This window comes from Salmo salar, chromosome ssa16 (assembly GCF_905237065.1).
Source record: "Salmo salar chromosome ssa16, Ssal_v3.1, whole genome shotgun sequence".
Taxonomy (NCBI): Eukaryota; Metazoa; Chordata; class Actinopteri; order Salmoniformes; family Salmonidae; genus Salmo; species Salmo salar.
The window spans coordinates 31,286,467-31,312,159 of NC_059457.1; the positions used below are offsets into that span (position 1 = coordinate 31,286,467).

General features: G+C 43.4%; 1 protein-coding gene across 1 annotated transcript in view; it reads left to right on the plus strand.

Moving 5' to 3' along the window:
• Nucleotides 1-25,384, plus strand: part of cfdp1 (craniofacial development protein 1) — a 68,227-nt gene extending 42,843 nt beyond the window's left edge. Inside the window, exons 6-7 of the mRNA XM_014149074.2 lie at nucleotides 19,803-19,961; nucleotides 24,185-25,384. Coding sequence (XP_014004549.1) covers nucleotides 19,803-19,961; nucleotides 24,185-24,278 — 253 coding nt within the window. The 3' untranslated portion in view covers nucleotides 24,279-25,384. The remainder of the gene's footprint in view (nucleotides 1-19,802; nucleotides 19,962-24,184) is intronic.
• Nucleotides 25,385-25,693: the final 309 nt, after the last annotated feature.

The window sequence follows — 25,693 nt, forward strand, 5'->3', positions numbered from 1 at the left end:
CCAGAACTTGGCGGGTAACTGTATAGCTTGCTTTGATGGCTGAGCTCTGTACTCAGAATATTGAACAATGTGCTTTCGCCGTAAAGCTATTTTGAAATCTGACACAGCGGTTGCATTAAGGAGAAGTGTATCTATAATTCTTTCAATAACTATTGTAAATTTTATCAACGTTTATGATGAGTATTTTTGTTAATTGATGTGCTCATTCACCGGAAGTTTTGGGAAGCAAAACATTTTCTGAACATCACCCGCCAATGTAAAATGGGGTTTTGGGATATAAATATGAACTTTATCAAACAAAACATACATGTATTGTGTAACATTGAGTCCTGGGAGTGTCATCTGATGAAGATCGTCAAAGGTTAGTGATTCATTTTTGCTGTATTTCTGGTTTTTGTGACGCCTCTCCTTGCTTGGAAAATGGCTGTGTGGTTTCTCTTGTCTTGGCGCTGTCCTAACATAATCTAATGTTATGCTTTCGCCGTAAAGCCTTTTTGAAATCGGACAATGTGGTTGGATTAACGAAAAGTGTATCTTTAAAATGGATATAATAGTTGTATGTTTGAGAAATTTGAATTATGAGATTTTTGTTGTTTTGAATTTGCCGCCCTGCTATTTCACTGGCTGTTGAATAGTGTGTCCCGCGGGTGGGACGCTAGCGTCCCACATGTCCCAGGGAGGATATAATAAGAAAAGCTGAACAATATTTACCTGACTTAAAAAGAAGCAATGTAATATTTGTTGTTTACAGGAAACTCATTCAACAATTTTAGATGAAGTTGTGTGGAAAAAGGACTGGGGGGGATGAAATAAACTTCTCCCATGGGCAAAGAAACTCAAAAGGGGTGATGATATTAACAGTCATTTTGATCGGAATGTGCAAATTGTCCAAACCGATCCGCAAGGTAGGTGATATTAAATATGTTATTGGACCATACACAGATATGGCTCATCAAACTTTACGGACCAAATAATTTCACGTTTCTTTGAAAAAATAAATAAATATATATTAATTAATTAATACTGTTTTAAATACCTCAATGGACTGTAAAGGAAATCACACTACAAACTATCACCCTCATGCTCTTAAGGAAATCATGAATGTCATGGATATATTGGAACTAGTGGATATATGGAGGCTTAAATTACCTGACCTAGTGAGATATACATGGCAGAGGCTCAATCAAGCTAGTCGTCTTGACTACTTTCTTATGTCATTCTTGTTGGTCCCAAAAGTTTAAAAAGTGTTGATGGGGGACAGAATGCGGTCAGACCATCAGATAATTGGCATATACATTACTCTTACTGAATTTGCACATGGCGAGGATATTTTTAAATTTAATCAAAGCCTTTTGGATGATAACTTGTTTTTAACTAGGACAGAGGAATTTATAACTGTATTTTTGTGACAACATAGGTACAACAGATCCCCTTATTGTATGGGACACTTTTAAATGTGCCTTTAGAGGCCATGCAATTCAGTACTCAGCTCTAAAACTAAAGCAATTTAGGTCAAAAGAGTCAATATTAACAAAGGAAATGGAAGGTCTAACAGAACAGATCGATAGCAATAAAAACTGTACCATAGAGGCTCAGAATAAGGAAAAACTAAAATAGATGGAGGAACTTATTCAAGAAAGATATTAAGTCTAATCTATTATCCAAATAAAGCAAACTGGATGGAATATGGGGAAAAATGCAATTATTATATATATATATTTTTTTTAAATCTTCAACATAGAAATGCTACCAAAAATGATTTACTGAAACTTGTTACAAATGACGGAGTCACCCATGATTAACTAAATTATATTTTGAAAAAGGAAGCAAAGTACTTTAAGCACATGTTTTCATTTCAGCCAAAATTCCTCCACAGCGATGTGAAAGGCTCATTGCCAGTTATCGCAAACGCTTGATTGCAGTTGTTGCTGCTGAGGGTGGCACAACCAGTTATTAGGTTTAGGGGGCAATTACTTTGTCACATAGGGCCATGATGGTTCAGATGGCTTTTCCCCCTTAATTTGATTTATTATCACTTAAAAACTGCATTTTGTGTTTACTTGGGTTATCTTTGTGTAATATTAAAATTTGTTTGATGATCAGAAACACTTAAGTGTGGCAAATGTGCAAAAAAATAAGAAATCAGGAAGGGGGCAAATACTTTTTCACAGCACTATACACAAAATAGTCCAAATTGGTGAAGTGAAATGGAAAAAAAAAACTTGTTTTAAAAAATTCAAAAAAATAAAACACGGAAAAGTGGTGCGTGCATTTGTATTCACCCCCTTTGCTATGAAGCCTCTAAATAAGATCTGGTGCAACCAGTTACCTTCAGAAGTCACATAATGAGTTAGATTGCACACAGGTGGACTTTATTTAAGTGTCACATGATCTGTCACATGATCTCAGTATATATACACCTGTTCTGAAAGGCCCCAGAGTCTGCAACACCACTAAGCAAGGGGCACCACCAAGCAAGTGGCACTTTGAAAACAAAGGAACTCTCCAAACCATGAAGACCAAGGAGCTATTCAAACAGGTCAAGGACAAAGTTGTGGAGAAGTACAGATCAGGGTTGGGTTATAAAAATATCCGAAACTTTGAACATCCCACGGAGCTCCATTTAAATCCACTTTTAAAAAATGGAAAGAATCTGGCACCACAACAAACCTGCCAAAAGAGGGTCGCCCACCAAAACTCACAGACCAGGCAAGGAGGGCGTTAATCAGAGAGGCAACAAAGAGACCAAAGATAACCCTGAAGGAGCTGCAAAGCTCCACAGCGGAGATTGGAGTATCTGTCCATAGGACCACTTTAAGCCGTACACTACACAGAGCTGGGCTTTATGGAAGAGTGGCCAGAAAAAAGCCATTGTTTAAAGAAAAAAATAAGCAAACACATTTGGTATTCGCCAAAAGGCAAGTGGGAGACTCCCCAAACATATTGAAGAAGGTACTCCATCCCCACAGTGAAGCATGGTGTTGGCAGCATCATGTTGTGGGTATGCTTTTCATCGGCAGGGACTGGGAAACTGGTCAGAATTGAAGGAATGATGGATGGAGCTAAATACAGGGAAATTCTTGAGGGAAACCTGCTTCAGTCTTCCAGAGATTAGAGACTGGGACGGAGGTTCACCTTCCAGCAGGACAATGAACCAAAGCATACTGCTAAAGCAACACTCCAGTGGTTTAAGGGGAAACATTTAAATGTCTTGGAATGGCCTAGTCAAAGCCTAGACCTCAATCCAATTGAGAATCTGTGGTATGACTTAAAGATTGCTGTACACAAGCGGAACCCATCCAACGTGAAGGAGCTGGATCAGTTTTGCCTTGAAGAATGGGCAGAAATCCCAATGGCTAGATGTGCCAACCTTATAGAGACATACCCCAAGAGACTTGCAGCTGTAATTGCTGCAAAATGTGGCTCTACAAAGTATTGACTTTGGGGGGGTGAATAGTTATGCATGCTCAGGTTTTTGTCTTATTTCTTGTTTGTTTCACCCAAAAAAATATTTTGCATCTTCAAAGTGGTAGGCATGTTGTGTAAATCAAACAATACAACCCCCCCCAAAAATCTATTTTAATTCCAGGTTGTAAGGCAACAAAATAGTAAAAATGCCTAGGGGGTTGAATACTTTCGCAAGGCACTGTATATAAGGGGGATACAGCCATCCCAGCTCTGCAGATTTTCCTGCGAAGAGACAGAATCATTACATCGTGTGTGTGTGTGTGTGTGTGTGTGTGTGTGTGTGTGTGTGTGTGTGTGTGTGTGTGTGTGTGTGTGTGTGTGTGTGTGTGTGTGTGTGTGTGTGTGTGTGTGTGTGTATATATACAGTTGAAGTCGAAGTTTACATACACTTAGGTTGGAGTCATTAAAACAGTTTTTTTCAACCACTCCACAAATTTATTGTTAACAAACTATAGTTTTGTCAAGTCGGTTAGGACATCTACAGTCGTGGCCAAAAGTTTTGAGAATGACACAAATATTAATTTCCACTAAGTTTGCTGCTTCAGTGTCTTTAGATATTTTTGTCAGATGTTACTATGGAATACTGAAGTATAATTACAAGCATTTCATAAGTGTCAAAGGCTTTCATTGACAATTACATGAAGTTGATGCAAAGAGTCAATATTTGCAGTGTTGACCCTTCTTTTTCAAGACCTCTGCAATCCGCCCTGGCATGCTGTCAATTAACTTCTGGGCCACATCCTGACTGATGGCAGCCGATTCTTGCATAATCAATGCTTGGAGTTAGTCAGAATTTGTGGGTTTTTGTTTGTCCACCTGCCTCTTGAGGATTGACCACAAGTTGTCAATAGAATTAAGGACTGGGGAGTTTCCTGGCCATGGACCCAAAATATTAATGTTTTGTTCCCCGAGCCACTTAGTTATCACTTTTGCCTTATGGCAAGGTGCTGCATCATGCTGGAAAAGGCATTGTTCGTCACCAAACTGTTCCTGGATGGTTGGGAGAAGTTGCTCTCGCAGGATATGTTGGTACCATTCTTTATTCATGGCTGTGTTCTTAGGCAAAATTGTGAGTGAGCCCACTCCCTTGGCTGAGAAGCAACCCCACACATGAATGGTCTCAGGATGCTTTACTGTTGGCATGACACAGGACTGATGGTAGTGCTCACCTTGTCTTCTCCGGAAAGCTTTTTTCCGGATGCCCCAAACAATCGAAAAGGGGATTCATCAGAGAAAATGACTTTACCCCAGTCCTCAGCAGTCCAATCCCTGTACCTTTTTCAGAATATCAGTCTCTCCCTGATGTTTTTCCTGGAGAGAAGTGGCTTCTTTGCTGCCCTTCTTGACACCAGGCCATCCTCCAAAAGTCTTCGCCTCACTGTGTGTGCAGATGCACTCACAGCTGCCTGCTGCCATTCCTGAGCAAGCTCTGTACTGGTGGTGCACCAATCCCGCAGCTGAATCAACTTTAAGAGACGGTCCTGGCGCTTGCTGGACATTCTTGGGCACCCTGAAGCCTTCTTCACACAATTGAACCGCTCTCCTTGAAGTTCTTGATGATCCGATAAATGGTTGATTTAGGTGCAATCTTACTGGCAGCAATATCCTTGCCTGTGAAACCCTTTTTGTACAAAGCAATGATGACGGCACGTGTTTCCTTGCAGGTAACCATGATTGACAGAGGAAGAACAATGATTCCAAGCACCACCCTCCTTTTGAAGCATCCAGTCTGTTATTCGAACTCAATCAGCATGACAGAGTGATCTCCAGCCTTGTCCTCGTCAACACTCACACCTGTGTTAACGAGAGAATCACTGACATGATGTCAGCTGGTCCTTTTGTGGCAGGGCTGAAATGCAGTGGAAATGTTTTTGGGGGATTCAGTCATTTGCATGGCAGAGGGACTTTGCAATTAATTGCAATTCATCTGATCATTCTTCATAACATTCTACAGTATCTGCAAATTGCCATCATACAAACTGAGGCAGCAGACTTTGAAAATTAATATTTGTGTCATTCTCAAAACTTTTGGCCACGACTGTACTTTGTGCATGACACAAGTCATTTTTCCAACAATTGTTTACTGACAAATTATTTCACTTATAATTCACTGTATCACAATTCCAGTGGTCAGAAGTTTACATACACTAAGTTGACTGTGCCTTTAACCCCTGTGCGGCCTCGACATCCAGCGAAAAATCATATCGCCATTAGCATAACAAAATGTAATACTTTTTTTTTTAAACTTTTTTTCTCAAATTATATCGTTTTTTAGATACATCTCTCCTGAATCGAACCACGTTGTCCGATTTCTAAAAGGCTTTACAGCAAAAGCAAAACATTAGATTATGTTAGAGGAGTATATCGTAAAAGTAGCCACAGCCATTTTCCGACCAACCACATGCATCACAAATAACCAAAAAACAGCTAAATGCAGCACTAACCTTTTACAAACTTCATCAGATGACACTCCTAGGACATCATGTTACACAAAATGTAATATTGTCATTCTAAGATTTATAGATGAATATCTCTTGAAAGCACCTGTAATGCCAGATTTAAAAATAACTTTACTGGGTAATCACACTTTGCGATAAAAGGGGATGCGATACTCAGAACAATAGGCTAGCAATAGCAATAGGCTAGCCATCTTGGAACAATCGCATATCACATCTAGTCTTGTATACTATTGTCAATAATCCCTTACCTTTGATTATCTTCATCCTTCCAGGAATCCCAGGTCCACAACAAATGTATTTTCGTTCGAAAAAGTTAATCCTTTACGTCCCAATAGCTTGTTCTTGTTAGCGCGTTCTGAAAGCTTCACCAAAAGTTCCGACGTGCGCGGGGCTACTCTTTCAACAAAATGCATTTTTTTCTTATTTAGGTTCGTTCAAACGTTGTATAACATAAATCTGTAGGGCCTTTTTCAACGAGAGCTCCAATAAGATTCGAGGGGGACGATTGCATTGTGTTTCAAAACGTTTCGAAAGGGGAGGGTAACCAGGGGCGCCGGCGTCATAATGGTGATGGCCCTCTCCGTGTGACCACGTTCCACAGCGTGTCATTCTGTCAGTTTTCACAGTAGGAGACTCAAATCACTTTGTAAAGACTGGGGACATCTAGTGGAAGCAATAGGAAGTGCTCAATGAACCATAGCTCACGGTGTGATTAATAGGCAAAGTGATGAAGTTGAGTTCGCAATTCAGAATTCCACTTCCTGTTTCGATCTGTCTCGGGGTTTTGACTGCCATATGAGTTCTGTTATACTCACAGACACCATTCAAACAGTTTTAGAAACTTTAGGGTGTTTTCTATCCACAAGTATTAATTATATGCATATCCTAGCTTCTGAGTTTGAGTAGTAGGCCGTTTAAAATGGGCACAAATTTTTTTCAAAATGCGCTGTGGCGCCCCCTATCCTAGGCGACCGTCAAGAGGTTAAACAGCTTGGAAAATTCCAGAAAATGATGTCATGGCATTAGAAGCTTCTGATAGGCTAATTGACATAATTTGAGTCAAGTGGAGGTGTACCTGTGGATGCATTTCGACACCTACCTTCAAACTCAGTACCTTTTTGCTTGACATCATGGGGAAATCAAAAGAAATCAGCCAAGACCTCAGATAAAAATGTAGAGAAATGTAGACCTCCACATGTTTGGTTCATCCTTGGGAGCAATTTCCAAACGCCTGAAGGTACCACCTTCCTCTGTACAAACAATAGCACGCAAGTATAAACACCATGGGACCACACAGCCGTCATACCGCTCAGGAAGGAGACGTGTTCTGTCTCCTAGAGATGAACGTACTTTGGTGCGTAAAGTGCAAATCAATCCCAAAACAACGGCAAAGGACCTTGTGAAAATGCTGGAGGAAACAGGTACAAAGTATGTATACCCACAGTAAAACGAGTCCTATATCGACATAACCCGAAAGGTCGCTCAGCAAGGAAGAAGCCACTGCTCCAAAACCCCCATTAAAGAAAGCCAGACTACGGTTTGCAACTGCACATGGGGATAAAGATCATACTTTTTGGAGAAATGTCCTCAGGTCTGATGAAACAAAAATAGAACTGTTTGGCCATAATGACAATCATTATATTTGGAGGAAAAAGGGGGAGGCTTGCAAGCTGACGAACACCATCCCAACCGTGAAGCACAGGGGTGGCAGCATCATGTTGTGGGGGTGCTTTGCTGCAGGAGGGACTGGTGCACTTCACAAAATAGATGGCCTCATGAGGAAGGGAAATGATGTGGATATATTGAAGCAACATCTCAAGACATCAGTCAGGAAGTTAAAGCTTGATCGCAAATGGGTCTTCCAAATGGACAATGACCCCAAGCATACTACCAAAGTTGTGGCATAATGGCTTAAGGACAACAAAGTCAAGGTATTGGAGTGGCCATCATAAAGCCCTGATCTCAATCCTATAGAAAATTTGTGGGCAGAACTGAAAAAGTGTGTCGAGCAAGGAGGCCTAGAAACCTGACTCAGTTACACCAGCTCTGTCAGGAGGAATGGGCCAAAATTCACCCAACTTATTGTGGGAAGCTTGTGGTAGGCTACCCAAAACGTTTAACCCAAGTTTTTTTTTGTTTATTTTTTTTAGTCATTTAGCAGACGCTCTTATCCAGAGCGACTTACAGTAGTGAATGCATTTTTATTTTATTTGTGTTTTTTTTGCCTTTAAACAATTTAAAGGCAATGCTACCAAATGCTAATTGAGTGTATGTAAACTTCTGACCCACTGGGAATGTGATGAAAGAAATAAAAGCTGAAATAAATCATTCTCTCTACTATTATTCTGACATTTCACATTCTTAAAATAAAGTGGTGATCCTAACTTACCTAAGACAGGGAATTTTTACTAGGATTAAATGTCAGGAATTGTGAAAAACTGAGTTTAAATGTATTTGGCTAAGGTGTATGTAAACTTCCGACTTCAACTGTATACTACCGGTGAAAAGAGTGTGCAAAGGTGTCATCAAGGCAAAGGGTGACTATTTGAAGTATCTCCAATATAATATATATATATATATTTTTTTTTTTTTACTACATGATTCCATGTGTTATTTCATAGTTTTGATGTATTCGCTATTATTCTACAATGTAGAAAGTAGTAAAAATAAAGAAAAACCCTTAAATGAGTATGTGTTCTAAAAATGTTTTTCTAACAATAATGTATTGGCCGTATAGCTTACTGCACAAACCTTATTGCTTCAGAACTGTTTTTAATTGGTTCATATTTCATAGGCTTACATTTTTTAAGTCACGTTTAAAAATATCTGAGCGGTCGTTCTCTGCTTGCGTTTTGACTCAAAGTGATGTGGACTCAGAAAAGGTTGCTGACCACTGGGTTAGAAGCAGACAGTGTTTTAGTGTTGTATGAATAAGAAAGAAGACAAGCACTCTCCATGGAGATTACAGGAGACGTGTTGCAGTGGTGTTGCCGTGTCAGTGAATGTGTCCATATGAGTGTGTCTGTAGTATCGCAGAGCATCCATAAGCCACTGCGCAATCCTGTAATCCCAAATGTGTATTTCCAATGTGTGGCAGACAATGTCTACACACACACCTGAGACGCCCACATCCCGTGCCACATTTCCCCTGACCTCCCTCTTTCCTGTTGAGTCGGTGTGTTTGACAGTCTCCCTGGTAACCACAGCAGAGGAACACGTGTGTTTTACCCATCATAGGGATCATGAGAGGAGTTTAAACTCTGTTAGAGGAGTCCTGAGACTAACCCCCCCCCCTCCCCAGCTTCTGATTCAGGCCTAGTCTGTGTTAGTGCCTGGTGAAAGAGGAGAGTCCCCTGACGCAGCAGCACACAGGGGCCCACCGCTCGGAAGTTCATTTCTCTTTTTAGCTGCAGCCCAGCCTAACCTCTGGTGTTCTTTGTGTCTCTGCTTTTATGTCAGTTCCTCAGACTAAATGGGCCTGAGATGTATTTCTGAATCACATAGTTCTTGGTCTTCTGGAGAATTCTGGGCTAGTCTGCACTCTACCCGTGTTTTGTTTAAACCATCTGTTTTTTAAGAGAAAGAGGGATAGAGAAACTGAGAGAGGATATATTGAGTGGGACTCATAGGGAGGAGGGAGAGAGAGACGCATGAGCATAGAGGGTGAAAATGGAAAGAAAAATCTGAAGAGGAAGCACTCACATATTGTGAGTGTGAGAGAGAGATGCATACTGTCATGTATAAATAGCCTGTGTGGCAGCGAGCTAGAGGGCTGGTGAGTGTGTGCAAGTGTGGAGCGAGGCACCTGTGGAGAGACCCATCAGGGGAGAGCAAATATTAACCAACATGCTGCTTATGTATTCACTTAGAACACAACCCAGCCAGGCAGAGCAGAGCATAAAGCAGAGGTAACTAGCTACTGCTGCAGGTACTCTATGGCTGCTCCTGTTAGGGGACCGAAGGGGCAGTGTGTCACGGAGTGCCAGAGTCGTTCCATGTCATTTCAACAAGCCATGACACCCACCGTCTGATAGTTCTGAAATTGTGTCTCCAGTTAGAAACAGGTAATATTGGCATACCTGAAAGATTATTTTGTTGAAATGTAATTTTATCTCTGCGAATTAAGCTAATTGATTGCACCCAAATTGTATTTAAAGGATTCGGATCATATTCATTAACTATAGTACCCAACATCCGATTTGTACCAAACTTTTTCCTACCAATGACTAAGACATGAAGAATCCCCCCCCCCCCCCCCAAAAAAAAGAATGCTACCCACAGACCCCCCACAACCCACGCCAATCCCATCCCATCCCAACAAACAGGATACAGTATCAGTTCTCTATGTAGGAGTCTAGGTATGTTTTTATTTTTATTTTATTTTATTAAATGTGTAATTGAAGTCACTTTTTTAGCAACAAAACCAATGTGTTCACAACTTTGTGGCAAAACAAACGGGGTTGGCTTAGAATCAAAAGATTGTTGACAACATGTAAAATATATTTATTCTCCAAATGTTTATTGAAAACATAAGGAATTTTGTACCATTAGCACTTGTTGTCTCAAATACATTGTTACAGTTGTTGGTTAGCTAGCTAGTGAATTTGTACCTTATTAGCATAGACGTGACATGAGTCAACAAGTCATGGTATCAATAACTAGGTACAACGAGCTGAATCAAGCCACCAATGATTCAGGTGAATGGATTATCTTGGCAAAGGAGAAATGCTCACTAACATGGATGTAAGCAAATTTGTACACAGCAATTTAGAGAAATAAGCTTTTTGTGCATATAGAACATTTCTGGGATCTTTTATTTCAGCTCATGAAACATGGGACCAACACTTTACATGTTGTGTTTATATTTTTGTTCTGTATAAATACAAGAGACCAGCAAAATGGATAAAAGAGTGTGGCTGTATAGTACTTTCACAGTACTTTATGGTAAATAATGCAAGTGACTTCAATGACACATTTCTCTGATCAGGTGGGAAATACTACTTGTTAAACATAGAGAACTGATACTGTATACTGGTTGTTGGGGTGAGATTGGATTGGGGTGTGGGGGGGTCCATGGGTGGCTTTTGAACATTTAAAAAAAATAATCCTCTTGCCTTACTGATTGTTAGGAAGACGTTTGGTCCAAATAGGATGTTGGGTACTATATTTATTGAATATTATCTGAATTCTATAAATTAAAATGGCCTATTTGGGTGCAATCAGTTAGCTTAATTTCTCAGAGATAAAATTAGCGACACCCGGGTTAGGGAGGGTTTGGCCGGCAGGTATGTCCTCGTCCCATCGCGCTCTAGCAACTCCTGTGGCGGGCCAGAAGCATGCACGCTGACACGGTCGCCAGGTGTACGGTGTTTCCTCCGACACAATGGTGTGGCTGGCTTCCGTGTTATGTGGGCATTGTGTCCAGAACCAGTGCAGCTTGGTTGGGTTGTGTTTCGGAGGACGCACGGCTCTCTACCTTCGCCTCTCCCGAGTCTGTACAGGAGTTGCAGCGATGAGAAAAAAGGGGTAAAAGTGTTTTTATTTTTTTTTATAAAAAAATTATATAGTTCAGGAATGCTAATTGTATCTGTTAGTAACTACAGACACAATTTCAGAACAATCTGAGATGATGGGTGGCGAAATCCTCTTTCTTGTGCTTTTTGAGGTGGAACGACCCCAGAGAGAGACCTGTGGCGGTGTACCAGGTGTGTGACTGGTCAGGTTGTGTGTGTGTGTGTCATCGCACCTAAGTGAAGGACCAGTCATGGTGTTATGTTTCAGCGGGGCTATCAGATGTGCCTCTCCACCAGTTTTACACATTGCTATGTTTGTAATGAGAGGGTAACATGGGAACAGTTTAGCTTTGTATGAACCGTCCTGATCTCACAAGCTTAAATTCTGTTTCACTATCCGTGTAGAAAAACAGAATGTAAGCTCGTGAGATCAGGATGGTTGGTACGAGGTTAGGAACTGGTGGCAGCAGTATAAAAGGCTTTTATCTCCTCAGACCCTCCACAGCAGGTGTTCCCTATTGTCCACCCTAACCTAGAGCTGTCACTCACTGACTCACCCAGGGCTGGGGAGGGCAGGGCAGTGCAGTGCAGTGCAGGGCAGGGTAGGAGATACCCACCAGCCCCCTGGCAACACATTCCTTACGAGACCAGGCTTTGAAGATCACAGAGAAATGAGGAGAGCAAAGGAGGAGTGGAGAGAGAGAGAGAGAGTGAGAGAGAGAGAGAAAGAGGGAAAGATAGAGGAAGAGGGAGTCTTCTGAGGAAAGTTCAGATGGGCATGCCAGAATGCACACACACACGGCGTAGTCCATCTTGGCATCACTTCAGTCACCTGAGTCTTGCGCCACAGAGAGGGACTGTACTGTAGGCCAGTTGGAAGACCGAGTGGGGCTCGAGGTACTGCTACTGCTGTTGTTTGCTCAATAGTTGGATTGTATGGGCTTGTTTACTTGTTTTATTTTAGTCAGGATGGGTAGCCAATTGGCCTCCTTTTAAAGGTCTCTATTCAAACTGTCAAGCCTGCGTTTGAATAAAGCCTTTAGCAAATACGATTAAACATACTCTATTGTCACTCTCTGGTGCCCAAACACACTCATAATCTCATAATGCATAGCCTATCACTGGACACTAGCTAATGGTTTGCTCTTGTTATACATTTATTATGATTGGATTATATTGGACCATTGTGATGCATAACGGAACTGCTCTTTCCTCTGACTTGCTCCTCTGGATTTGCCCCAAACATAACGCTTTGTATTCAGGACATTAAGTTTAATTCTTTGCCCATTTTTTGGCAGTTTTACTTTAGTGCCTTAATGCAAACAGGGTGCATATTTTGTCATATTTTTATTCTGTACAGGCTTTCTTCTTTTCACTCTGTCATTTAGGTTAGGATTGTGGAGTAACTACACTATATATACAAAAGTATGTGGACACCACTTCAAATTAGTGGATTCGGCTATTTCAGCCACACCCATTGCTGACAGGTATATAAAATCGAGCACACAGTAATGCAATCTCCATAGACAAACATGGGCAGTAGAATGGCCTTTCTGAAGAGCTCAGTGACTTTCAACGCAGCATTGTTATAGGATGCCACCTTTCCAACAAGTCAGTTTGTCAAATTTCTGCCCTGCTAGAGCTGCCCCGGTCAACTGTAAGTGCTGTTATTGTGAAGTGGAAACGTCTAGGAGCAACAACGGCTCAGCCGGGAAATGGTAGGCCACACAAGCTCACAGAACAGGACCGCTGAGTGCTGAAGCGTGTAGCGCGTAAAAATCATCTGTCCTCGGTTGCAACACTCACTACCGAGTTCCAAACTGCCTCTGGAAGCAACGTCAGCACAAGAACTGTTCGTCAGGTTGCTTCATGAAACGGGTTTCCATGGCCGAGCAGCCGCACACAAGCCTAAGATCACCATGCGCAATGCCAAGCGTCGGCTAGAGTAGGTTAAAGCTTGCCACCATTGGGCTCTGGAGCAGTGGAAACGCGTTCTCTGGAGTGATGAATCACACTTCACCACCTGGCAGTCCAACGGACTAATCTGGGTTTGACAGTACCAGGAGAACGTTACCTGCCTCAATGCATAGTGCCAACTGTAAAGTTTGGTGAAGGAGGAATAATGGTCTGGGGCTGCTTTTCATGGTTCCGGCTAGGCCCCTTAGTTCCAGTGAAGGAAAATATTAATGCTACAGCATACAATGACATTCTAGACGGTTCTGTGCTTCCAACTTTGTGGCAACAGTTTGGGGAAGGCCCTTTCCTGTTTTATCATGGCAATGCCCCCTTGCACAAAGCAAGGTCCAGACGGAAATGGCTTGCCGTGTTCAGTGTGGAAGAACTTGACTGGCCTGCACAGAGCCCTGACCTTAACCCCATTGGACACCTTGGAATGAATTGGAACACCGACTGCGGGCCTAATCGCCCAACATCAGTGCCCGACCTCACTAATGCTATTGTGGCTGAATAGAAGCAAGTTCCTGCAGTAATGTTCCAACATCTAGTGGAAAGCCTTCCCAGAAGAGTGGAGGTTGTTATAGCAGCAAAGGGGGGACCGACTCCATATTAATGCCCATGATTTTGGAATGAGATGTTTGACTAGCAGGTGTCCACATACGTTTGGTCATGTGTACATTTTGTTGCTCCGTCCTCAGTTTTCTCCTACCACAACCATTAAACTCTGGAACTGTTTTAAAGTCACCATTGGTCTCATGGTGAAATCCCTGAGCAGTTTTCTTCCTCTTTGACAATTGAGTTAGTAAGGACACCTTTATCTTTGTAGTGACTGGTTATATTGATACATCAGCCAAATTGGGTTTAATAACTTCACCATGCCCAAAGGGATATTCAATGTCTGCTTTTTATTTTATTTTACCCATCTACTGTAACGTCCGTCGTTAAAGGTAGACCAAGGCGCAGCGTGGGTTGGGTTCATCATATTTTATTTAACAGTGAACCAGCAAAAACCAAAACAAGAAACAACACAACGAACGAAAAGTTTTGCAGGCTACTCACAGCAATACAAAAACAAGGCTGCCTAAGCATGGTTCCTAATCAGAGACAACGATAGACAGCTGCCTATGGTTAGGAACCATACTCAGCCCAACACAAAGAAATACAAAACATAGAATGCCCACCCCACACCCTGACCTAACCACATAGAGAAATAAACCGTCTCTCTCAGGTCAGGGCGTGACATCTTCCAATAAGTTCCCTTTTTTGCGAGCCATTGGAAAACCTCCCTGGTCTTTGTGGTTGAATCCATGTTTGAAATGTACTGCTCGACTGAGGAACCGTACAGATAATTGTTTGTGTGGGGTACAGAGATGAGGTAGTCATTCAAAAATCATGTTAACCACTATTATTGCACACAGAGTGAGTCCATGCAACCTATCATGTGACTTTTTAAGCAAATTTTTACTCCTGAACTTATTTAGGCTGGCCATGACAAAGGAGTTGAATACTTATTGACTCAAGACATTTCAGATGTAATTTTTTTTATTCATTTGTAAAAAATAAACATAATTCCACTTTAACATCATGCGGTATTGTGTGTAGGCCAGTGACACAGTCACACAAACAAATCTCAATGTAATACATTTTTTAATTCAAGCTGTAACACAACAAAATGTGAAAAAAGTCAAGTGGTGTGAATACTTTCTGAAGGCACTGTACGTCCTTTTAGAAAGGCTCTCAGTATAGTCATACAGGTCTTTAAATGTTGTATGAAATTGCGTCATTCCAAACTTTATCCGCAACTTATATTCCATTTGGTTGGACTCGAGCCATGCTTCTCCATGTAGCCAACGCATGCGCACACAGAGACCAACCAAATGGAATATAATGTTGCCGATTAAACTGAAATTCCTCCATGTTTATCTTGGTCAGCCAAGCATCTCCCTGTCCCGTTGCTCAGACAGACCTCACAGTACATGTAAGACAGACGGGACAGAGACGGGGCACTAACGGGACAGAGAAGGGAAGGTTGAGGTCCACAGAGAAAAGGATTTGACCATGGTGGTCTGGTTTGTAGCGTAACGGAGCATAGCAGCCGTTCGACTGACTAACTATCAGCAGCCATTGTTGACAGTACATCAGGAATCCATCTGAGTGGTCCATTTGTTTGTTATTATGGGTAAAGCTCGGGGTCATTCCCACTCTGGCAGCCCTCCCTGAGAAGGGGACACATTCCTTGTGCAGCACAATGGAATGTGGTGGGGAGGCCGAGGTGAGGAATGTATTTCCTTTTGAGGCAACAGTAGAAGAATAGAGAGCGGGTTTGTTGTAAGGAGCCTTTATGACAGCTGTTTCCTGACAGAGAGAGAGGTCTTCAGTGAGATGGCCATGACAGTCATGTCTGTCATCATGCCCATTTTGAGTGTGTATGTGTGTAGTGTATGTACTGTCTTCATGCTCTGTGTGTTATCAGTGTCCGTGTGTGAGACCGCTATAGAGAGGAGCACTGGTCATGGGAGACACCAGTCTTCAAATAAACTGAACTGTGATTACTGCCGGCCTCCCATCAGCCAGACCACACGTGTTTGTGTGTGTGTGTGTGTGTGTGTGTGTGTGTGCGCACGTGTGTGTGTGCGTGCGTGCGTGCGTGCGTGCGTGCGTGCGTGTCCATGTATCCATTTGTGTATGTTCCTGGAGCAGTGGGTTATCTCTCTGCTGGAGGGCTGTGCTGTAACCTTGTCCATGCGTTTAACATTCTCTCCAGGCTCATAGAGAGCTAAGTGCTGCAGCCTGGCACACTGCCCAGACCCTCCCCAGCCCACCACACAGGGACGGGGACAGGCTGGAATGACTATCAGTTGAGCCCTGATTGTCTATTTATCCCCTGTCACAGCAGTTTGGAGCCTGGATTACAATCGTGTGTGTTTGTGAGCAGGTATACCTATTGCTGCACGGTTTACCCTGCCTCTTCACTAAGGAACTGCTTCACTGCTCTGTATCCCTCTGCCTTTCTCCCTCCTTCCCTTCACTCTCCATCCTTCTCCATAACTCTCTCCATCCTTCTCCATAACTCTCTCCATCCTTCTCCATAACTCTCTCCATCCTTCTCCATAACTCTCTCCATCCTTCTCCATAACTCTCTCCATCCCAAATAAGGCTCACAAACTTTGACACAATCACACAGATGTTGAAATCTCAACACTGGAGTAGTGTATCTGACCTCTATAGACCTCTATGTGCTTTAGCAGTCTGCTGAAGAGGCTGAGGCTCAATTTGCTGCATTGAGGCTGGCTGCTTGCACATGACTGGGTAGCAGCAGCCCAGTGTTTAGCAGAGGCCAATGATGCAGTGCAGTTATTGGGACACTGGCAGTGCCTGTCTTGGGAGCTGAGCCAGGATTGGATCAGAGCAAAAAGAAAAACAATATTAGATCTGTGACCTTAATTCATTTAGCTGTTTGTTTTGTTTAACTCCATGTAATTTTCATCAACGTACACTGTGTGCTAAGTGGATATTATTGTTTTAGTAGGTATAGAACGATGTGTGCATGTGTAGGTGTGCGTGCTTCCGTCCATGTGTGCCGAGTACAAATGTAGGATCTTAATTTGATCACCCTTTTGTTACTGCGACCCACACTAACACCCACACTAACCCACACTAACACACGGTTAAATTAACAGTATTGCACTTTTCATATAGCTTACCATTGGCCAGCTAATAGTCTAACTACCTACATTTACATTTACATTTAAGTCATTTAGCAGACGCTCTTATCCAGAGCGACTTACAACCTATCAAGCAACATTGCAGATTAATCCTTTTGCTGCAGGATTGTTTTGCTGTGACAATATAGGTCAAATTAAGATCCTACATCTGTATTTGTGTGAGCGCATGTGCATGCATGCACTTATGTGTGTCTACGTACATGTGCATGGCTGCATGCATGTGTAGGCTACTAGGCTGTTTGGATGTTTAGTCTGGCCAATGTTAGGCTGCTGTGGGGACAGTGCTCAGTGGACACAGCTGGCAGAGAGATGTCTGTAATCATGTGCTTATCTGACATGTTCAGTCAGCAGGTGTGTGTGTGGCAATATGTGTGTGTGTGTGAGGACATTACTAAGGGAGTGTGTATTCTGGAGGGGAGTTTGGGTGTGTTGCGTGTTGGTAGGATAAGATGTGTATGTGTGGCATTCTGCTATTCTGGAGGAAATGGATCTGTTCCTGAAGGGAATCACAGCAAGACAGACAAACAAAACATTGTAGAAGAAAAGTCCAATTCCCCCTCGCGTTTCTGTTGCACGCCGTCCTCCTCTCTCTGAACGATGCTGACAGCGCCGACACAGATGGCAAATGCATTCTGTCAGGCAGACTTTAGCCTTGCTTCTCTTCAAATGATCCTTACCCTCTTTATGGAAAGAGACAAAAGTATCTGCCTGTGTGTGGATTAGAGAAATTTCTCTTCTTCCTCTCATTCCTCCTTTTCTCTGTACCTGTAAATTCACCACCGTCCTTTAAATAGCAATATACAATAGTAACACTGTATGACTGACCATATTGGAGTGTGTGTTAGTGATTCAGGCTTGTCGTTGGCCCTACCTCCAGCTGGATTGATTAGTATGTGTTTTCCAGCGTGTGTTTGTCCTCACGTTGCCTTGTCATTTTATAGCAGCCTGTTACGGCCGATTTACATTACGAGCAGCTTGTTGCAACACACTTCCAATGAGCTGGAACTCTATATTAACAGGGTTGTTATTAACATGTTCAGAGCGGGAGGCTGTTCGAGGGCATGTGGGTGGGTGGGTGTGCATGGGTGCGTGTGGAAGGGTGTGGGCTGCCATGTCATCTTTTCTTGACCTTCGTTTCAGTGTCACTTCCCTTTCCTGGTGATCCACAAAAACCTTGAGATAGGAGACGCCCTTGTTAAACACACCCTGTCTTTACTGTCTACACACACACACACACACACACACACACACACACACACACACACACACACACACACACACACACACACACACACGAGAGAGGAAAGCAATAGTGAAAACACATTTTGAGTCTGTTCCTCTTGAAGGGACCTGCACTGTGACTCACCTGATTGTGAAAGTGCTAATCCTTGGACCCTTGACACCCTCTAGTCCCCCCCAAGGTCTGATGGCCCCCTCCCTCCCGCTAGGCCCCCTGATGGTGGAGGGAGAGGAGAGCCAGTCTAATGTCTTCAGCTATTTCTAAGCACACATCGTTTAACATTTAATTACTGCAGCCAAGCGAAGCCTCAGTGTAAGGATGACTTTCTTCTGATTCAAAATGGACTGATGTCTTTGTTCAAACAGCTGCACAAAGAAACAAGCTGATGGGCTGAAATACTCTGCTAGAAGAATAACTGCAATTTTATTTTGTTAGGTTTTATAATCTGAAATCTATCCCTATTTCCTCCCTACTGCCCCAATTCCTTTTTTCTCATCTCTCTCCGCTCATTCACTCCCTTGCCCCATTATTCCATTATCTTCATTGTGAGCATTAGAGCTTGTGGCGATTTCATTTATTTCTCTCCCTTGAAACTTCCATCATCCCTTTTCTCTCCCATTTTCTGAAGAAGAGGCTTGCGAAAATTGCCAGCTTCATCAGCCCTGTGTCTGTATTCTCTGTCAGTGTGTAATGTCCATATGTGCCAGCTTCATCAGCCCTGTGTCTGTATTCTCTGTCAGTGTGTAATGTCCATATGTGCCAGCTTCATCAGCCCTGTGTCTGTATTCTCTGTCAGTGTGTACTGTCCATATGTGCCAGCTTCATCAGCCCTGTGTCTGTATTCTCTGTCAGTGTGTACTGTCCATATGTGCCAGCTTCATCAGCCCTGTGTCTGTATTCTCTGTCAGTGTGTACTGTCCATATGTGCCAGCTTCATCAGCCCTGTGTCTGTATTCTCTGTCAGTGTGTACTGTCCATATGTGCCAGCTTCATCAGCCCTGTGTCTGTATTCTCTGTCAGTGTGTACTGTCCATATGTGCCAGCTTCATCAGCCCTGTGTCTGTATTCTCTGTCAGTGTGTACTGTCCATATGTGCCAGCTTCATCAGCCCTGTGTCTGTATTCTCTGTCAGTGTGTACTGTCCATATGTGCCAGCTTCATCAGCCCTGTGTCTGTATTCTCTGTCAGTGTGTACTGTCCATATGTGCCAGCTTCATCAGCCCTGTGTCTGTATTCTCTGTCAGTGTGTACTGTCCATATGTGCCAGCTTCATCAGCCCTGTGTCTGTATTCTCTGTCAGTGTGTACTGTCCATATGTGCCAGCTTCATCAGCCCTGTGTCTGTATTCTCTGTCAGTGTGTAATGTCCATATGTGTCAGCTTCATCAGCCCTGTGTCTGTATTCTCTGTCAGTGTGTACTGTCCATATGTGTCTTCCTCAGTGTGAAGAGGCCTGCAGGGATGGGCAGCATCCTGAACCGCCTCGGGGGGAAGAAACAGAAGATGAGCACGTTGGAGAAGTCCAAGATGGACTGGGACGCCTTCAAGGATGAGGAGGGCATCGGGGACGAGCTGGCCATCCACAACCGAGGCAAAGAAGGGTGAGTCTCTCTCTAAAAGTACCAGTGAAGCCATATAGTGTTCTGTAACACCACTCCACCATAGAGAGGCAGGGAAACTGATAGATCAGTTAAAACGTATTCTGCCTCTACCCACCAGCCTTATCCTGGTGGACTGGACCCATATCCTGTCTACAATCCACTACTAATCCTGAGCAACAGCACACGTCTATCTTTGATACCAGTGGCTTCTATCTATCTACAGTAGTCACCAGCAGGTCGGACTCTGGATAGACAGAAAGATCATCTCTGATAGACAAGTCCTTTGTGATGATAGGGAGGTTGTTCCTGACTGAGCTCTGCAGCAGTCCAGCCTTATCCCCCTGCCTGACCTGTAGCTATGAAGCAGTCTGTCTGCATGCCTGCTCAGAATACCAGCAGCACCTGACACCCATGGCTTCCACTGGCGTCCATCTCCCTTTGCTCTCCCAGGACAGGCAGGATTTTCCCTCTGCTGTCAGAGGCCCTGCAGTAGCATTATTCTTTCCCAAAGGTTACTGTTGAACAGATGAATCATTTAACAGCCCCCCCTCCATCTTTCTCTCCCCCTCTTATCTCCATCCTCATCTTTGTCTGACTGATGAGCCGTGCAGCCTGGCTGCTGGTCCCTTCTCCTCCTGCGTCACAGGAAAGCTAATGAGCAGAGATGGCAAAACACAGTCTAGAGCAGGTTGTAAATCTTGTTTTGGACACATTATTGAAACCACTCACATACACAGAAGCGTTTGCCCTATGTTCCTTTTGTATGCAGTGAGTGTTTGGAGTGTTTGCTGTACATGTGAGTGTTTCAGGGCAGCCAACCACAGGACTATTGGCAGACACCTACTGTACACTAGTGGTACCTATTCACTGCCCACCTTGGATATGAACAGATACTCCGTCCAGGCTGTATAACATCCGGCCGTGATTCGGGAGTCCCGTAGGGCGGCACACAATTGGCCCAGTGTTGTCCGGGTTTGGCATGGGTAGGCTGTCATTGTAAATAAGAATTTGTTCTTAACTGACTTGCCTAGTTAAATAAAAAATACAAATAAAAACATGACCTAAAGTATGTGGAGGAGGTGATTAAGGAGGAATAATGGTCTGGGGCTGTTTTTCATGGTTCAGGCTAGGCCCCTTAGTTCCAGTGAAGGGAAAACTTAACACTACAGCATACAATGACATTCTAGACTATTCTGTGCTTCCAACTTTGTGGCAACAGTTTGGGGAAGGCCCTTTCCTGTTTCAGCATGACAATGCCCACGTGCACAAAGTGAGGTCCATACAGAAATGGTTTGTCGGGATCGGTGTGGAAGAACGTGACTGGCCTGCACAGAACCCTGACCTTAACGCCATCGAACACCTTTGGAATGAATTGGAATGCTGACTACGAACCAGGCTTAATGGCCCAACATCAGTGCCTAACATTACTGACAGTGACACCTGAGGGGAACTCTGGAGTGTTGCACTCAAAAGTCATGTGTGTAGACAACAACTACTCAGCACGCTATGTCTGTCTCATCTACCACTGCAAACTGAAGTCACCTTGAGGCGTATGACACATTTAGGCCAAGCACCCATAGGAAGGCGACCTGCTTTGTGGAGAACATATGACGGAGAAATGAAAGATGCCAAATTCTAACAAAGTGATCATATGTAGATTGGGTGGAAGAAATGGGCGCAGAATCAGATGACCTAATTCTGTCAGATAGGCCAACGGGGAAGTCATGACGTCATCAACAGGGTCTCCATATTTTGCTGAGTGGTGACTGTGAGGTGTCAGGTGACATACAGTGGGGTCTGAAATGATTGACACCGTTGATAAAGATGAGCAATAATGATTGTATAAAATAAATAATTCAAATACAGAGCTATATTGTATGCAAAAAAATTTGGAAATTACACTGAGTGTAGAAAACATTCGGAACATGACATAGACTGACCAGGTGAAAGCTGTGATCCCTTATTGACGTCTCTTGTTAAATCCACATAAATTGGTGTAGATGAAGGGGAGGAGACAGGTTAAAGAAGGATTTTTAAGCCTTGAGACAATTGAGACATGGATTGTGTATGTGTGCCATTCAGAGGGTGAATGGGCGATACAAAACATTTAAGTGCCTTTGAACAGGGTATGGTAGTAGGTGCCAGGCGCACTGGTTTGAGTGTGTCAAGAACTTCAGCGCTGCTGTGTTTTTCACTCACATTAGTTTCCTGTGTGTATCAAGAATGGTCCACCACTCAAAGGACATCCAGCCATCTTAACGCAACTGTGGGAAGCATTGGAGTCAACATGTGCCAGCATCCCTGTGGAACGCTTTCAACACCTTATAGAGTCCATGCCCCGACAAATTGAGGCTGTTCTGAGGGCAAAAGGAGGTGCAACTCAATATTAGGAAGGTGTTCCTAATGTTTTGTACACTCAGTGTATATTATTTTATACTAATACGATTATTCAGAGAAAGAGATTTATTTTAACAAGTAATACTTTTTTTCTCTTAAAAAGCTAGGGGTCAAAATTATTAAAGATTTTTATAAATAAAGTAGTCAAAAGTTGAGTATTTTGTCCCATATTCTTAGCACGCAAAGATTACATTAAGTTTGTCACACTACAAACTTGTTGGATGCATTTGCAGTTCATTTTGGTTGTTTCGGATTATTTTGTGCCCAATAAAAATGAATGGTAAATAATGTCTTTTCACTTTATATTATAAATAAGAATATTATATGTTCCTAAAAACATCTACATGAATTTAATGTGGATGCTACCATGATTACGGATAATTATGAATGAATTGTTAATAATAATGATGAGTGAGAAAGTTACAGAGGGTCAAAGATCATACTTCCAAGACATGCTAACCTCTCACCATTACCAATAGCAGGGGAGGTTAGCATGTCTTGGGGGTATCATAATTACCCAGTCATTATAATTACCCAGCCTGCAACTGTCTCCATGGCTACCCAGCGCTCCTCAGTGTGAGGTGGGAGCTAGCTCTCTCATTTCTCCAATCCATGTTTTTGTCTACACTAGAGCTAGGCACTTGGGGGGTTCATACTCCCCTGGGGATGCTAATCTAGCATGACATCATTGCCCGTTGCTAAGAGCAGCCCTAGTAACATTGGGATGATTAACTCCGTCACTGCCTGCTGAGAGTAGAGGAGGCTCATAACCATGCAGGCAGAGATGTCACACTACCCACCACTGTGTCTGTGCTACAGTATAAGATATGAGAGAGGAGACCGTCTCACTCTATATTCAGCCTCTCTAGACAGTGGTGAGATGAAGTAAAGACCGTAGTTTAGAGCGTTCAGAAATACAACCCGTCCGACAGCTAAATTGCTGCTTTCTCCGAGTACCTCAATTTCTCCCGTGTTTTTCCATCTCTTTGGGAGGGATGTGGTTGTGTGGAGGGAGTCAGTCTATAGGGTTCAGAGGCCAGGGGCCTGGGCAAGAGACTGCAGTAGGCGGTCCACTGGGCCACACTGGGAGGCCGCAGAGCTGTTCTTGGAGCTCCAGACAGCCCCATAGTCGGCTACGCCCTGGGCCGGCTCTCCCACGGGGGTCACACACAGACTGGGGGGCCAGTGATGAGGCCTCCCTCTCTCTGATCCAGAGCCAGAGAACAACCAGTGGTGGGTGTGAGCCGTGAGGGAGCTGGCTTCTTCCTATCTCTGGGAACGGGTTTGGGTTTAGAGGGTAACTGTGGGTACAGTGGTGTATTTCATTCAAACTGTCCCTTGTGTGTAGAGATATGGATCCTAGTGTGCTAGGCAGAGGCAGTGCTTAGAGAGAGAAGGAAAAGGAAACAAATATGGGAAGAGCTACTTTCCTAGCCCCTGCTGGGTAAGAAGGGTTAAACAGCCATTGGGGACACTTACAGCCCCTCTGTCCTATCACCTAGGGATTCATTACACTCATCTTCATCACACAAATGCAGATTTAGTTATCAATACCTCAGCTATTCAAGTGTCAACTGTTGTAGTTGATTTTTATTGTAATAAGCCAGAGAGTTGTCAATCAACTAATTTACTTTTGTGTGCGCACTTAGTGCTAACATGCTATCAGGTGTTCACTATAACAATAAGCCAGGACCTTGCGTAACATGCTTGTCCCAGAACGGCTGTTCTATAGGGGCAGTGTGTTTGCGTGCCAGCTTCATAATATCTCCTGCTGGATGTTTATGTGTGTGTTAGTAATTCTATTTTCTGCGTTTGTTGGTTTTTAGGTATGTGGAGAGAAAGAATTTCCTGCAGAGAGTTGACCACCGGCAGTTTGAGCAGGAAAAGAAAGTACGTCTCGGCAACATCATGAAGCGATGACGAGGAATAATGGAGGAGGTACACTAACAATTGTGACACATGCGCACGCACCACTCTGAACATGCCTGCCCAGTTCCCTCCCATGGTTTCTCTTCCCAGTACTTGGCCTCTGGACTGCCCATGTGTTTGAAATGGCCGACAGTACCTGCTACCTGCTGTTTTGGACCTGCGTCAGACTTCACATTCCCAATCTACACACAGCGCTCTCATTACACCTCCATCTGTTCCTGGACCTGCGTGTGACCCGAATCACCTAGACTCAGACCCCTGACTGTGTCTTCCTACCTCTACGAGAGGTGTGGTGGCAGTGTTAACCTGCTTACCTCAGCACATGGCTGTGTGGGTGTTCCTGTACTGAACATTTGTCATCATCATCACCAGGATGAAGAAAAAAAAGGGAATGCATTCCAGGAGTGAGAAGAGGAGAATGAGCAGCACAGTCATGATTCCACACCCTGAGCTCTGAATCAGTCGTTATTGGCATTGACTTGAAAGGGAGGAGGAGAGAGGGAAAGAGAGGAAGAATCCACACACTGCTCAGATATTTGTGCCATCCCTCTACACCTCCTGCAGTGATTCGGTTTGGTGTGCTGTTCATTGGAAGAGTTAAAGTTGATTGCATTTCACCTCCCTGTTGTGTGGACTCCGCTTCTCTGGATAAGTTCCAGCTAATCTGAGGAGAAAGATTTGTCTCACTCTGATGTACCTTAGTTATACCAATAACTGTCACCGTTTCTGACATGATGCAAGATGAAAGATCTATGTTTTATCAACATGTCAGCTTAGCTGCTTCTTAAACCTGAGCTAAGAGGGGAGAGGACCACTGAGCGTTTCCTCAACGTGTGCTACTGTTCTCCCAACGTAATGACAAGGCTCCTATTACAAGGTCATTTTATGGTTGTTCAGTAGCAGACACTCACACAAACAGGCTAATTCAGGGACTTTATTTTTAGTTACAGGTTGTTAAATGAATGGGCTTCAAGTGTGTCTGAATAATAACGTCTCGTGTTATTATGTCAGAATTTGGACTTGTGTTATGTTGTTATCCTGGTACTGTACTGTGTCAACTGTATAACATTGAATAAAGCACGCTATTTGGTTTGAAATTGTTGTTTTAGTACAGATGGTATTGTTTTGCTCATTTGTACCCCTGACCTCCCCAAGGCCTTATATTCCAGCCTTCCTCTTCCCCCTTCCAAGGCTTTTCCCTTCTCCAGACAACTGTCTCCAGAAACACTACAATTACACCATAACCTGTCCCTCCCTGCCCCCTCTTCCCCTAATGCAACTGTTGCCCTCTCCCCCTCACCCCCGTAGGTCCTCCACCCCTAACCCCATCCCCCATCCCTCCCGTCTTACCCACTCTGCTATGCCTTAAATAAGGAGGTCAGAGGACTCCACCACTCACACAGTAT